General features: G+C 37.6%; 1 protein-coding gene across 1 annotated transcript in view; it reads right to left on the bottom strand.

Moving 5' to 3' along the window:
* Window positions 1-248: 248 nt before the first annotated feature.
* Window positions 249-16,433, bottom strand: part of NOX3 (NADPH oxidase 3) — a 40,524-nt gene continuing 24,339 nt past the window's right edge. The window contains exons 10-13 of the mRNA XM_013958959.2: window positions 13,850-14,012; window positions 5,938-6,084; window positions 2,656-2,780; window positions 249-375 (exon numbers count right to left, since the gene is read on the bottom strand). Coding sequence (XP_013814413.1) covers window positions 249-375; window positions 2,656-2,780; window positions 5,938-6,084; window positions 13,850-14,012 — 562 coding nt within the window. The remainder of the gene's footprint in view (window positions 376-2,655; window positions 2,781-5,937; window positions 6,085-13,849; window positions 14,013-16,433) is intronic.

The raw sequence follows: 16,433 nt of genomic DNA on the forward strand, positions 1-16,433 counted from the left end.
GATGGATTCACAACATAGCAGAGTAAGCAATGGAGAATCAGCCCTTCAGTTCTTCAAAGGAAAGACTAAAGATGGGGTCCAAATCTTTAGTTGGCATAGGATAAAATTTTTCCACTGAAGTCAATGCAGCTACTTCATTTTACAACTGCTAATATCTGGCCTGAATGCAGCAGAATGAGTAGAGGACTGGAGAAGGTGAGGAAAAGACACTATTTGGTAATATCTATTATACAGTTAAGAAGTACAGCCTAGAAACTTTCTTTGTTGTAGTGAAACTGAACCCCTCTTGGATCAGCCGATGAATATGAATTGCACATCTTTTGAAGGATCTTGGAGAGAGTCTTGGGTCCACAGAAAAATACTCCAATACTGTTGCTGTAATCACAATAACAATGAAACATAAAAGTAGCATAGCTAACAGAAAAATACACCTTTTAGCAGTCTCCAGCTTTGCTAATTTTGAAATGGCTTTTTGAGAAATGCATTTGAAAAGTCTTGTGTTATTGTCACAAAGGATTATTGTATAACTCTTGTAATACTTCAGTGTTTATTGTCTCTTATTACATTATTTATTTAGATTGCCATTTTGGAGGTCACATATTATTTTAAATGGTTGTTGTTAGTTTTGATCCTCCTAGGTTTTTTTTTAAGACAGAGAAATAAAGACAAGGGCAAACAACACACTCCTTGGACTGAAATTTTTCTATGCTTTTTCTCCAGCTATTTTTTTTTCCTAAAAAAATGGACAGAAGTCTCAGTTTTTTCTGAGTTTTCCTAATTTTTTTTTTCATTTTACCCTTTTCTACCTATGGACAACTTTTAAATGGCTGATTTCTTTTTTAATTTTGCCTATAGATAGTTCTCATAAAATAATAAGAACATTTCCAATGAAATAAACAACTGTGTTCGTGCCTGTTACAAGCAACTGGAACCCTGGCTCTTTACTGCTAAGTGCCTTAAAGGGTTAGCTTTTAAGAACAGATACGCAGCACATCTTCCTGGAAAACATATGTATGCACACATGGAAACACACACTTCCTGAGCTACTGAGGAAAGCTGAAACTAGTTAAACAACGTGCAAGAGACAAGTGACAGCATGAGTTTCAAAAAGCTTGCTCCTGTAAAGGAGTGGCTGTAGATCTGATTTTGGTGCCAAAGCTATTGTCCCCAGAAGTAGTGCTCTAGTATTGCTCTAGTGCTCTATTGCACTAGGTTTAACCTAGAGTGGTATATTCCTGCTAATCTGCAAAAAGACACTGTTGCAGCCAAGAGAGACCCCCTGGACCTAGATGCAGGGACTCAAAATTTAGTCAGTTCATAAGAGCTGATTGTTCCTTCACACAATAGAAACTCTCAAGGTTCTCTGCATCTTTAACCTTCTGTAACTCAAACCAAGAAAAGTTTGGGTATTTGTTCTTCAGGATGCGTTAGGAGCCCAAGAAATGTTTATTTCATGCAGTGTTTTCTTTAATACGTTCAAAGTTGACCATAAATATGTGCATCTTGACTTAGAAGCAAATACAAGTTTTTCTGTAACTATAAATACAAGTTCTATTCTACAAATATAAATACAATATGTAACTATAAATACAAGTTTTGCTATAACTTTAATGCTGGCTTTCTAAGGAAATATCACAATAGTCAGTATGGAAAGTTAATGCCCATCTTCTTCCCTGAGCATCAGAAAACCAGATTTTTCTCAGTTGCATTTAAGAAAAATAACAAAACAATAATGTTTCAACTATAAAAGCTTTGTTATTGCAATAGAGTCATTTTAAAAGGTCTTTCAAAAATCATATTTTTTACTGTTGGCCTTTTTCTATTTTTAATCTTTCTTATTTCCTGATTGTATTCTCTTTGACCACTATCAAGTGGTTTCTCTATTACTATTATTTTTGCAATTTTATGGTATTCTTGTAGCTTACTGTATTCTCTTTGATCACCCTCCCCCCGCTTCAGCTTTTTCTTGGGTCTTTTTCATCCTTAAAAAAGTGTTTTCTTCCTTTTCTTTTTGTATCGTTGTCTCCCAAGTGCAGGCCTTTATTTTGTATTAAAAGGTAAATGTTTGGAAATAATAAAGAGTTACAAAGATTCTGGAATTTTCTACTGCTGAACACAAAATATTTCAGATTCTTCCTTCAAAGGCTTTCAGGAACAAAGAGGCTTTTCACAGACCACTAGCAAATCCACCAAGTTCAAATGAACTGTCTTTGCCAGCAGAGATGAACTAATAACAGAACAGCATAGTCTTGCAAGAGTAGCCAAATATGTTAGGGGAACAAACATATCCTTGACATCATAAGAAAAAAATCACAGTTTATCTCTTTAATAACCATCTTCAAGGGAAATTAATGCTACTTTGTCCTTTGTGCAGAACAGTAATTGGATTGTGTGTTTCAATTATATCTGGACAAAGGCCAGGATATTGAAATACTTCTAAATATTAGATTTTCTTGTCCAAAAATTAGATTTTATTGTCATTCTCTTTCCGAGATTTCTTCATTAAAAGCTTCATTAGGTATAAATCTTCTTTCCACGCAGCAAAAAACTAAATTATTTTAAAAGGGTCATTTAAAAAGGTTCACCCTCCCTTCCTCCCACTGTTTATGCTGAGAGAAGAGTTACATAACAAGGTTAGAAGCTAACCTGCCTTACCTAGGATGATTTTCAGCTAGTTGCTTGAACTCAGTGTCCCAGTTTGGCCTTCCATAGAAGGTCTTCTGTCTCAAACCAGTAATTACATCCATCTTGTCATCATAATGTAGGGCTATGTGAGTAGCCTAAAGGCACATTTACAAGGTAATCATTTTAGAATCAACAATGTATATTCCAAGGAAAAGGAGAAAACAATAATACTATCTCTGAATGAAAGATAGACATATGAATTAGGGAAAGAAAATTGCATAATTATCAAATGGCTGCACTCCAGCATAGAGGGAGAAGGAGAGGTACACTCTGAAGATTGTATAAAATGACTAAAAGCATAAAAAGCACTTCCAAAAGTGACTTAGGCCCAGGACCTCAAAGGTGTTCAATTGCTTAAGATGAAATGTTTGAAAGAAGTTGGAATTAAATACTTATCTTTACTGGCATTGGCCTAAGTGCCTAAATCACTTTCACAGGCAGGTCTTAGATTCCTAAACCTCTAAGCAGCTTTTGAATATCACACCCTACATTTCCTTTATTGAAGATACTGAAGAGACAGCAACCATTCTATGGCTGAGCTGAAGTTTAGGAAAGGGAAGAAAGTTCAATGCAATCATGTTTGATGACAAATATTAGAAATTATGTGCACCTTAGGAACTCTAGGTATGTCCAGAGCTTTTTCTGCTGCTCATGGAGAAGATAATAGCACATGTACTAAGTTTTCAAGGGTAAAACCCTGACTGTTTTGTCTCTTCTTGTCAGGTGGAGGGAGAGGCAGGGAGTAGATCAGCTGAGTTTGAGCACTGAATTAAGTAAGTTACATAGCTCCTGGTGCCAAGAAACAAAATCCTGATTTTCATGGGCATTTACTGTTTCTCATAGATCCTCTGCCGCACCCATAACCAAGATTTCTGACTACTTTCCAGGTGCGCTTGAAAACAAAACCTCTCTCTCTCTCCTAATTGTACTGCTATTGGGTAGGATGAATATGCTTGTTTTCATTACAGACTATCATCATTACTATCATTGTCAAGAAATTACTGGAGGAAAGCTATGTTAAAAAGGGTTTTGCATTCAGGCCATAGCATGAACTAGGCATCTCTTGCAGAAGTGGTTGCCAAAATTTTTATCTGTTTTCTAGGAATGTGCTCCTGTGCTAATGAGTCTTTTCTGTTGCTTGACAACTTAATTATTCCGGTCAAGCACAGCTGTCACAAGAGGTCATGTTTCTAGAAGTTTTTTTCTTGGTTTGGGCCAATGTCATGGAGGACTTAGAATAGTGTAAGAAAGAACTTGAAATGTATTTAGTGAGTGGTGTGCAGGGGGTGGGATTTGTGAATTTTTTATGGCAAAATTGTGCCACTCAGTAGATGGGCTATTTCCATTCACATCAAGTGGGACTTTTTTTAGGATTGTTGGTGTCAGTCCTACATACAACTTACTGTGTTACTGATGCCTAGGAGTCTCAAGGACATTACAAGGAGCATGATTTCTTGACTAAGCAGAGACAGACATCTGACATCTGTCCATCCAATGCCAATAGGGAATCCACAAAGAGCTTGAAGCATTGAATAAACACTATGACTGAAAAGTAAACACCCTCGCAACAATGGAAGATGTACTAGATGTAAATTGTCCCTCCTGCTTTGGTTCAGCTTCATCTAACTACTAGTCATCTAAATGGAGAGATGGCTAGGAGAGAATGCTGGTTTTGTTGCTTACTAAAGGAGAAGTAGTAGTGGTAGTAGTTGAGCATCTTTCAAATATTACTGGTGTTGAAGCTCTCATTGAGAGGAGTGATGAACTGGGATTTCCTAAAGATAAGTAGGAAAGACCTATAAGATAAGGGAGTTTTGTGGATCTCAGAAAGTAGCGGGCCAGTTGCCAAGTACAGTTCCCTGAACTTGGTCTGAGTAGGAGAAGCAACCTTTCAAAAGTGCTCCTCTTCACCTGCAACCTTTTAGAAGTGGGATAACAATATTTTATACTTGGGGTCTTCAGAAGCAAGGGCAGGTCCGGGGTTGGGGTGGACTGGCCCAACTCCAGAAGTGCTTCCGCAGACTCATAGGAGACTGGATGAACGGGTTTGGGGAGAAGGTAGTGGCACTTTGAAAAGACATCCCAGCAAGAAGTGTTGTCTCCCTACCCAACTTCTGAACTGACATTTGTCCAAGAAGGAAGTGGGATACTGACAGCTGAAAGATGTTGGCAGCTTTGTGTCCTGTTAGGTTCTTGAATAGCTTCTTTCAAAACAGGTATTAGGTAATACCCTGTGATACTGTTAACACAGGGTCATGGCTTGTATAACAATGGTAAAAGTGCCATATACTTCACAATGGGAGTAGATTTTTCATTTCAAAGGATGTTTTTATACACTCCCTTAGGTACTAGTTGTATAAAAAGCGTGAATACAGTTTTATGCACATATCTCATTACCTGACATAAACCCTAAGGAAAGCAGAAAGAAACAATGTATTTTTGGCAGGGGAGGCAGGAAGGGAAATGCTCTATGACATCTTCTATTTTCTATCTCTGCTAGGCAGTCCTTTCATTCAATAGAAACAGCAGGAAATAAAACACTAGAGCAAGGAGTCTCCTATGAGAGTTTTTCTGGTAGGTGCCTAAGTCTATTTGCAGTGTGCTCTGAGTGATCGGTTAAAAAAAGAAAGAAAATCAACTCATTTGGGTCTAGATAAAGACTAAAGAAGTTGAAAAAAATCCACCCAGTCTAAGATTTAAGTGCCTTAAGGTGGGATGATCCAATGAAATTACAAGATGTTAATTTTAAAGCCAAGCTATGAAAATATCTTTTTAAACAACGTGAATTAGTCCATAAAATTCATTGCCATAATGTTCTGAGTGCAGCAGGGTTCAAACTGGACATATATATGAACAACAAAAGTTATAATAAATATTAAGAGTAAATAAAGCCAACACTTTTTATACAACTCTTCATATTTCAAAGCAAAATGCCAGGACCTACTTAAAGAAAGATGTGTGGACAAAATGTCCCTTCGCAAACTTCTGAAAGACCTTCTGCACTTTCCTCTAAAATATCTGGTAATCAGCACTGCCCAGAACAAGGTACAGGAGTGGAAGGATCACTGGCTTGATCTCTCTGTTCCTATTTTCCTGAATACGAGATGGAAACAGGCAGCCTGGTGTCTTTATATTTACAGTTCTTTGTGTCTCTGCTTCATCCATCATTCATTCTACTGTTCCTGTTCCATATGTTACCATACTGGAAAAGCAAGGTACATTAACTCAGACTCATAAGAGCTTCATTATTACCTGACTTTCATCCCAACCAGTAAGAAATATATGATAACTTAGAAAATCATTTTTCCCTTTTTCAGCCATTTTTGCTTCCAAAAAGGATAGCAGATCAGCAAACCACTCAAATGCTGATGGGTCTCGACAAATCCAGTAAAAATAAACCTGTCAGATGAAAGTAGAGAGATTTAAAAAGAAGCAAACTTTCAATAAAACTTCTTAATGACTGAGTCAAATCATCAACCGTATAGTGTGCTACTCTTCTCGACTGTAAACTTAAACATAATCACATGTCATTTTGATGATGCAGAGTTTCTATCTTTTAAACAATTTCTTTTTCATCTTAAAGATTGAGTGACTATATTAATGTGTTAATAAAGATAGTCAAAGTACAAGTTTCCCATGTCCCTCTGCCAGTGCATCTTAACTTTAATTTATAATACCTAATCCTTCATTTCTTGCAAATAACATGATTACTTTTTGAAAATTTGGATTGATTTTCAGTTACACTGAAAAGGGAATTAGTTTCATCTAGCACTGCAGCAAGGAATTCTATTTTCTCAAGACCTTATGCCACAGGTTAACAATTGATGTAGTCAGAAGGTATGATTATGTTCTTCAACTCAAATACCATATATAAAACAGGCCACAGGTTGTCCCTAGTTCTTTTTTAATTTCTTGTTTAAATTAGAGCATATAATTTCTAAAGAAACATGAAACTATGATTTTAAAATTGCCAAAGAGGAAAAATCAACCACTATGCCATGATTTGGTGTTCTAATGGTTAAAAACCTCCTCTCTATGAAAAAAAGTGCACTGTATTTCTCATCCAGATTTCTCTAGCTTCATCTTCCATCTGCTGGATCTTATTTTACTGTTGTCTGTTGGATTGGAGAGCCCATTATTAAAGCTTTGTTCCCCAGGTAGAAATTAGAGACTGGGCTCCAGTCACCCTATAATCCTCTCTATGGAAAACCAAACATTCCTGGGATCTGTCACTGTGAGGCACATTTTCCATCCTTTAATCATTTTTGTGGCTTTTCTCTGAATCTTCCTCATCTGTTGCACAGACACTCATAAACAGAGTGTTTGTTAAAAAATGCTTATTTCTTGGGATCTTGACATAGGGTAATGCTTGCATAGGGAATCAGATCTTTCAGACAAGTTGTTTGGTCACTCTCCATATGCTGGTGAAAGTCTTTATTGTAAGAGTCCTTACATGGGATCAGGTGAGAATCCCCAACACCTGTGTTCTGCTCAAATCTTACATCTAGCTGGCCCAGGGACCTCTGTGACCACTCCAGCACATGCATGATATATTGTGATTGATTATCTTAACTACATACAAAGCATCTTCTAACTACTTAACTATGTACAAAAGACTGTTCAATGTGACCATTTCTGCAGAAACAGTTTCTACTGATCATTTACACGTGTCTTATCTATGCACAAGTTGATCAATTTTGCAGCCAGAACCGCCCGTGGAGTCTCTGGATTGGCTAGATTACCCACCCAGTATCTTAATTAACACACTGAAACATGCAGTTGGCCTAGGCAGAGCAGCAGCTGCCTCGGAGAATCTTCAGGATAGTCAGAAATTCCCACCTGGAAACCTCCTCCACCAATTAGTCAAATGCTTTGCTGTGAAGATGGCTGGGAGTTCAGTCAATCACCGGGTTTTAAGTCAGTCCACCATCTCAAACCAGTCCATCTGTGTAGAGGACTAGATAGAGAGCTCCTGGGCCACCTAGGGAATGAATGTCTACTGAGCATTGGGTGTGTTCCCAGACACAACCCTGATACCCTGCTGCAACACAATTATAACTATAAGACAAATTTGATTTCCATTCTTATAACTTATATACTTCACAAACATGGAGGAAGCCTAAAACTACACAATTTCAGATGAAAAAGGAATGGCATGGAGGACAACATATAAACCCATACCTGATGGACAGTTGGAGCATTTTTTATTTTGACTATGCTTTTTTATTTTGTTAGAAAATCCCTTAATTTTTCTCCAGGTCATCTCTATTTGTGCTCACCAGGCCCCTTGTCTTTTATTATACCTCAATATCAAAAGTAACGTGGAAGGTCTGATCCCAAGGCAAGCCTTCTGGGAGCTCTGGTGATTTGGAATTTGCAGCCCTTTCCCATAGGATCAATGAGAAGAAGATGCATATTAGACAATTCCAAAGGAAAAAAACAGAGAAGACAGACACCAGCAAGCTGTAAGGAAATTTCCAGAAGATTTAATATGCTAGGTTGTCAGACTTCTGGTAAGGTGATAGAAGGGAAACATGGTAACACCATGCTTCACTGGAGATTTGGTGAAAAAGACTAACAGTAATGTGAGATGTTTCTTAGATCTGAATGTACTGTAAGGGACCATCTGTGGTTTCTACGAGAAATATCGATAAGGTATGATTCTAGGAAATAGAAATATAAAATTCTGGGTAAAGCAGGGTATTTTTATAGGCCAGGAATAGGAGTATCTGCAGAACTTTAATGCCAACCATATTGCCGGTTTGTTTTTTTCCACTCTGTTTCAACATTTCACCTTAAATATAATCTCATTGCTTCACAGGGGATTGCTGCTGATTTTCACTGGCATAGGTTATGAGGAAAAGCAATCCTACTGATTTTATAGCCTTTCATTTTTGTAACTAACAACAGCATTATTCTAAATTACCTGAATTACATAAGATTTACAGCCTTAAACTTTATGTAGGTTTTGTATCTGAATTCTGAAGTCCTTGCTTGTCCCAAGTCCTCAGCACCTTGAAGATCAGGCCACAGAGTGCTGTCAGTCTGCATTGCACAGTGGCTGTTGATTTGTAGTGAGAAATTTCTTCCCCAACCTCTATTTGATCATCTTATTTCTCGAGCCTTTTCAGCAGTTCATTTTATGGAAGTGTATATTTAGTACATGTGTGTGGAGAGGAGGCGTGTGCTCCTAAATGAATAATGAGTAGTGCTAAGGGTAGCAACTGGGAGCATGTGGGCGGGATTAGGAGCCAAGTACATTCAGGGAAGGAAGAAGAAAAGCCAGATGATGAGCTGTGGCAATATGGGTCTTGGAAATGGGGAACAAGAGTAAGAACAAGAACAAGAATACGGGTATGGAGCTTGAAGGAGTAGTTCTAACCAACTGGTTCCAGACCTAGCTGTCATGATAGCAGCCAGACCAACCAAATCAGGTCAAATTGCCTCCAGCACAGTTCTCCTGAGAAAGGGTATATCTTTCCAAAGCCACAGAAATTCCTTAAGCTCATCCCTGGTGCAATTCTGCTGAAGCTATACCTAGTGCACTGCCTGTAATTTTCACATGTTAGAAGTTGAGAGCATTTGGTAATGAATAAAGACCATCATTACAAGAAGTATTTTTGGCCATGATTATAGTCTTAAAGAAAAAAGCTAGTGAAGAAGGCTGGCCTATGGGGAAGAAGTATCCTCTTGCCTTAGACCAAGGAGGACTTCTAGTATAACATGTTAAAATAAATGCTGTTTACAAAGGGCTTTTCCTTTCTCTCCACTGAGCGTCCATAGCATAGCACAACATATGACATATATAATTAAAATACAATAAACACACAATAAAATTCATCCTTATTAACACTGTAGAATAAAGCCAGCATCAGTACATTTCTATAATTAAACAATTACTCTGAATCCTATATTCTTTCTTGTAAGCCTCATACTATTAACTGACTGTGCAATTATTTAAGACCCTTAAAAATCTGTTTTAGATTTATGTTTCATTAGTTTCCACCCACCCTACCTCCATCAGCTACATTCATCAGCTTGATGGCTTGCCCAAGTAAACTGTCTTAAATTTTCCAAGTGCTCTTTTTGCAAATTGAGTTAGATGCAGTATTGCTATTAATCAGATCATACTGCAGGGTTTTGAGTAGTCGCTTATTTCTGTACTACTCTACTCCCTTGTGGTGTGTGCATATTTATCATCTGTTTTCCCCCATCCTGAATTTTGTACAGCAGACAAGAGCAAGAGCTTTGATGCATCTTTCCTGTAACGTGAAAGAAAATACTTTGTAAATCAGCTTCATATGGAAAGTCATTAATAATTATCTGTTGATGACCATCCATCCATTTCTCCCCCCTCCCTGGAGACAGAAGTGGAGCTCTGCCTCTGAGCAAAGCCAGCTCTTCAGCAAAGAGGTGTAAAAGGTGATGAACAGGGGAATGCCCAGGGAAGAACCTTCATCGCTGGCTCTTGCTGCTCCCCCTTGGACACAAAGCTGCTCCCTGCTACCCTCTTACAGCTACAGTTGGACACCTCCCTGCAAAACCACAGTTCTGCCTGCTCCTGAATATACCACACAACCCATGGGCTGAAGTTTACCAAAAGAGGTCAGAGACTTGCCTTCACTTAACTGATCCACTGGGCCAGTACAGTGAAGTCACAGCAGTGCCTGTAGCCAAGGGTATGCTGGGGAGTGGGATTTGGCAGCCTGAACAACAAGGCGCTAATTTAGAGCTGTGGTGACAGCAGGCAGCCTTTCATATAAATGCAGGACAAGGTTCAAATTCACACCCTGAATGTGTAGCAAGAGGCCTACACTATTCTGCCTTGATATCCTTTTCTAGGAAGTATTCTCGGGAGATTAGGAAGGCTGGCAAGACCAGCCAGCAACTAGCAGTCAATCCTGTCGAGGCAAAGGCTGCTTTTCAAAGACAGCTCAGAAAAATATAATTACATTTAACAGCATAAAGAGCCCAGAATTTTTAGCTTTTCAGACAAAAATGTTTTGCTGAAAAGCCTGTGGGATGGGGTGCAACTCGAAGTAGAGCTTTACCTCTGGTAGGAAATGGCCAGGTTGAAAGCAAATAAGAGAGCATTCTTGTTTTCCACACAATATGTAGGTGAACTTTAGAAATTATTGCCACAATATGCTGTGGTTGTCAAAGGTCTACATGGGTTCCAAAAGCAATTAGACAAATTCATGGGAGAAAAATCTACTAAGGGTTATTAAACACAAAGATGCAGCTCTTGTATCAAGACATTACTGAACTGCAGGTTGCTCAAAGGTGAGAAAGTATTCACCAAAGAAATATCACTATATGATTTTCCAGTCTGTATACTTTTCCCTAGGCATTCATGAACAGCCACTGTGGGAGACAGGATATTGAGCTAGATGGATCTTTGGTAAGACCCAGTACAACCATTCTTAAGTCCTTACATAGGGTAAAAGAGAAAGTAGACATTTGCTAATATTGGCATCTGATGGATCAGTCCAATTTCATCAGTTTCAACAGCAATTGATCTGAAAAATGACACCCGCTAATGTGAGGAAAAGATCAGTGTATGCATAACTAAAGCCAGTAGAAACAATCCAGCCATGACTAGTAGTAGCTCCCTTTCTCATCTCAAAAAATGATAGGGAAATGAAGGTTCTAAGGTTATTTAATTGTGAAGAATCAATTAGATAAATGTGTACTCCTTTTGATTTGCTACGTTTTTTAAATTATACAGCTGCAGACATTATGGAAGCTATGAGTATTTATATCTCAACTGTATGTAGGCAACACTAAGAAATATTAGTTCAATAAGCATAATGATAGCTGTACTCAAATCAAAATGAAGTTGTTAAAAAAAGAAAAACCTCTTATTTATTTCCTTAATAGACATTTCTATGGTACTCATCATGGCAGAAAGAGAGTGCTGAATACTTTGAGGAAGATTAAATTATTTGTAATTATACCACAAGTGGAAGCTTTTAACCAATGGAAAAAAAATGTGGCACTACCCTGAGATTAATCGTTCTCGCTAAAATGACTGCTAAATTTTTAAAATAAGACTGTGAACTTCCCCAGCACCTTTCATCCAGGATTTCAAAATATTTTACAAACACTGACGAAGTTTAGCCTCATAACACCTGTGAAAAATAAGCATCACTATTCCCACTGCACCAATAAAGAAGCCAACATATGGAGAAAGAATATATAGAAATCATTATATATTTGTATTTCACAGGAATTCAGAGAGAGTGAGCTCTTTACAGCAAAAAAACTCTGGTAGGATGCACCATGCATTTAGCTCTGTAGGTGCACCTACCCAGGATTCTCCCTAATCTACGGATGAACACCCTGAGGTGAACTATACTCTCAATGCATAGTTAAATTCAGCTTGTTTTCCCCTTAAGATAACAACAGCAATGATAATAATAACAATTTTACATGTATACATATATAATATACAGCATATACATATATAACATATATACATATATATACATATATACATACATGTCACTCTCCTTCTAATGGGAAAAAACCTGGTGCAATGAGAATGTTTGCAGGCATACTTCTTTTCACATCTAGTACATATTTTCATTTTTATTTCACTTCCTTCGCAATGCTTTCTCTACCTCAAAGATCCCCCCTGGCAATTTGAACCTCTTCTCAAACTCCTCAGTTATTAAAATCCCAGATGTTTTTTCAGTGGCAGCTTGTCATTAAGATGCCTGTTGTAACACTCTTTCATTTATAAAGATCAGCCCCTTGGTCCTGCAATCAGCTCCATATGCACTGACCCTCTCAGAGATCTGTCCACTCAAATGCAATTGCAACATCTGTCCTTAAATGTGAAATGTTAAACAGTTCCCAGTTCAGCTTTTACATTGGAAAATGAGCTAAAAGAAGCCACAAGCTACCACTTGCCGCTATGGATAGAGAATAGGACATTTAACTCTGATTTTTTTTCCATTACTTTCTTATCCCTCGCCCTACCTCACCATTATCTCTTCTTCACCTCTCCTCACCCAGTGCTGCCTCATGTATCTTTAGCAAAAAACATATAATAGGTTAGCAAATCAAGAGTATGTTAACTTAATTGGTACCATCCATGCCTTATAGCCCCCAATATATTTTTTCTATGAATTAAATAAAGTTGTTTGCAGGCAGTAATATGCATCTTGATATACGCATCTCATTCCACATTTAAAAGGCCTTTTTGTATTCCTTTTATACTGATTAATAGCCTTCTGATTTTCCAACATGACAAAAGCAGCTAATAGTTGCCTAACGCTGCATTCTGGATGGAACACTCAGCCAAAGGGCACTCATGAAACCTGCAGCTGGGCAAGGAGCATATTCTGCCCTTCAGGACTGTCTGAGATGAACTTACAGGATTTTTCTGTAGGAAAGAGGACAAATTTTTAGCTCTCTACCTACCTGCCTACCTACCTATCTATTTGCAAGAGATTCCCTGTTTGTTTCCAATTACTACTGAAAAACTGATTCCGTAACTTTTAATAAAAAAATATTTCAATAAAGGCTACCTTCTTCCATCTGGAAATGACAGTGAATTCAGGAGGCCCCACCATGCAACAGCAACTGAAACAGCTGGAAAGCAGAAAGGAGGTAGAAAAACTGCAGTAGGAAAAAGTAGTTGAGGGTGTAGATAGGCAAGCCGGGGTTTACCAGTGTAACAAGGCTGGTTCTTCTCTCCTCTTGGAGCCCCCCGGCCCGAGCTCTACCTCCTTGTGGGGCAGCTCTGGGACTTGCTTGATTGTCTGCTAGCAGATTCTGCTCCCTGCACTGGCAGAAATGGATCAACCGAGTATTGCCTGGGTTAGTAATCCAGACAGGCTCCCTGAGAGGTCAGACAAGAGCAGAGCCAGCAAAGGAGAGGTGTAGGAAAAGGAAGGAGAGAGAGGGGACTTGTGCAAATGCGCCTGCAAATGGAGGAGCGGAAGAGGTTATTCACACCACCTCACGTGAGGTACCAGCCTTAACAGCCTAAATGAGGAAGCTAGTTTTTCCATTTTTCAGTGCCTTGCGAGTGACTACTTCTGGGGGTGAGTTAGAGCACTCAAGTGAGTCTCTAACTCTGAACTGCCTCTTCAACTTTGGCAAAATAAGCTCATTTGTGGAACTTTTTAACAGAGTGATAAACTTTCACACCTACCTTCTGCAGTGTCAGTACTGTGCTAGGATTGCAGCATTTGTACCAAATGGATTTTAGAATAGAGGCAAATGGTGTGACTCCTATTCCTGCTGCAATGCATACGCTCACTTGGTAGTGAAAAACATCTGTAGTTGCAGCTCCATATGGTCCATCCACGGCCAATCTACAGCAGCAAGACATTTAGTTAAGAGTCAGCAACATGTCAAAGGGATGTAAAAGTTAAAATCTGTTGGGCTACATTTTTAAAAATTGGGCTTCTTTTGAATGTGTTAAAATGAAAGAGAGAAAGACATGTCTAAGCTGGCACATGAATTACACATACAAATGCGTTTAATTTTCAGAGGGTGCCATTTAATAGCAAAGCAACTGTTTTTCCTGAAATGAGAGAACAAGAGCACCCATGTGGTTTTGGGGTCTGGCCATCTATTTAAGCATGCAATTGCAATTTTCTGGCTTTCTGGAATGTGATTAGTCATATTAATGCATGTCCAAATTTAGCTGTGGAATTTGCATATTTAATTATGAATTACTGAAAAGCATCCTGTTTTTAGAGCTTTATTTTCTATACTGTATATATCAAAGCAGAGAGGAACAGATTATATTAATCATTTTGAAAAGTTCTCTATATGTATAAAAGTAATAAAAGAGAAAGCAAGAAGGAAGTCATCATATGCAAGGAAACTACTATTTTCTCAGCTCTTTCAGAGAAACCAGAATTCCAAAAATATATTTTTGGCAATAATATTGTACTTAGTAACTGGCATAAAGGGGAAATTTGTGAGCAGAACCACTTGTTTATGTTACTTACTCCTGTGTTAAAGCATTCATTTTGGTCAAAATTAGAGATGAAAAAGAGTATTAAATAATCAGATCCATTCCCCTAGAAACATGGAATGTAAATATACACTATACTTCTGAGTGCTCTGTCCAGTCTGTCTTTAAATAACATAAATGAGAAAGTTTCCATTCCCTTCTCTGGAAGATTGTTTCACAATCTAACACCCATTTTCAGAAAAAACGAGTTTCCTCTCTTCCAGATTTCTTCTTGCTTTGTGCTCATTATTGCATGAATTATCTTAAAAATTCAGTTTAAATAGTACAAACAAATATGCAGACATAAGAAAAATGAAGTGTTTTAACAAGAAAAGAAAGGGGGAGCACCAAGCAATGATATACACATATATAGGGATGCAGTGTATCTGAAGCCCTACTGTTGCTTTCCTTAAGTGTACCTAAAGTCTTAGCATTTTCTCTTTCAGTTGTACTTGTTGCAAGGTTTGTTTTTATTTCAATATTTCAAATGGTCTGTAAGTGCAAACTGAAACAGCTACTCAAGGATAACTTTTGAAGATTTGGCTTCAGATATCTAAGAACTCAGTGTCTAAGAACTGCTTTCAGGTGAACGTTCTATATAGTTCAATGCGAGCTTGGTAGCAATTCTCACTATTGTTAACAGATTGAGAAAAATTGATCTAGAAGGAATTTCAAGAGATTCTTGAATCTGTCTCCATGCTACAAGACAGGATCAATTTTATCTAAATCATTCTTTACAGATATTTGTCTAGTCAGTCTGCTCCTAAACTCTCCAATGGCAGAGATTTCATAATCTATTTGGACACCTTGCGGTTCCCATAGCTAGAAAGCTTAGACTAATACAAAGACTCAGAGAAGTAGGGAGGAGAAAGAGGGAAAACATAAAACCAACCTATACAACCCATTCATTTGATCTAGAGAGCATGGAGGAAGGTAGGAGGACAGTAAATAAAGTGGCAAAAAAATTACTTCTGCATATGCCAAGAGAGGACTAGAAAATAGGGATGTAAAAAGTTTCTAACTATGGTTTGAGTTGTCCACATTCTTTATGTCTATCTACACAGTTTCATTAGAAAGATGTACTGTATGTTTGGGGAAGGCAGGGAAACTGTTTAGTTTGAAAAAGTGACATTAGAGGATTCTTGTGTTATTTTTGAAACTTAAACATCCTGATCAGCAGAAATTTGTAGTACTCCTGACCCTAAGAGGAGTAAAATTCTGGGACAATGTGCTTAATTGGCAATAATGAGAGCCAAAAAAACCTAAGAAACATAAGATGGAATTTAATGATTTTTATAGTAATAGTCTGTTCTATGGTCTTATCTCTCAAATTAACCAGAAAATACAACTAACAGTCTTTTCTATGTATATAAATGTATGTATATTTTATTTTAATCCTCCTTTATTAATTACAATATATTTTTTTTATTTTTAGAACCTTACCTTACAATTAAGTTGCTAAATGTCTTCTGTCTTCTGCTCAGTTTTTGCTGTATGTTATTTTTTAATATAGTCACTGATTTGGTTATTATTTTTAGATATTGGTACCTATGAAAAAACTTTTTGCTTTATTGCTAGCTTAACTATTGAAATATTCTTTTTAATAGATTGCAAGAAAGCAACGGAGTGATGGCATTAGGCACCCTAACAAGATTAAAAAGAAGAGTCTTCATATATGACAGCACATTAATTTCAACCTGTATTGTGGCCAGCAACATTTGATAACATTTTTCTCTTTCTCATTCTTCACACTGGCTGTCAATCACTTCAG

Source organism: Apteryx mantelli, chromosome 3 (assembly GCF_036417845.1).
Source record: "Apteryx mantelli isolate bAptMan1 chromosome 3, bAptMan1.hap1, whole genome shotgun sequence".
NCBI lineage: Eukaryota > Metazoa > Chordata > Aves > Apterygiformes > Apterygidae > Apteryx > Apteryx mantelli.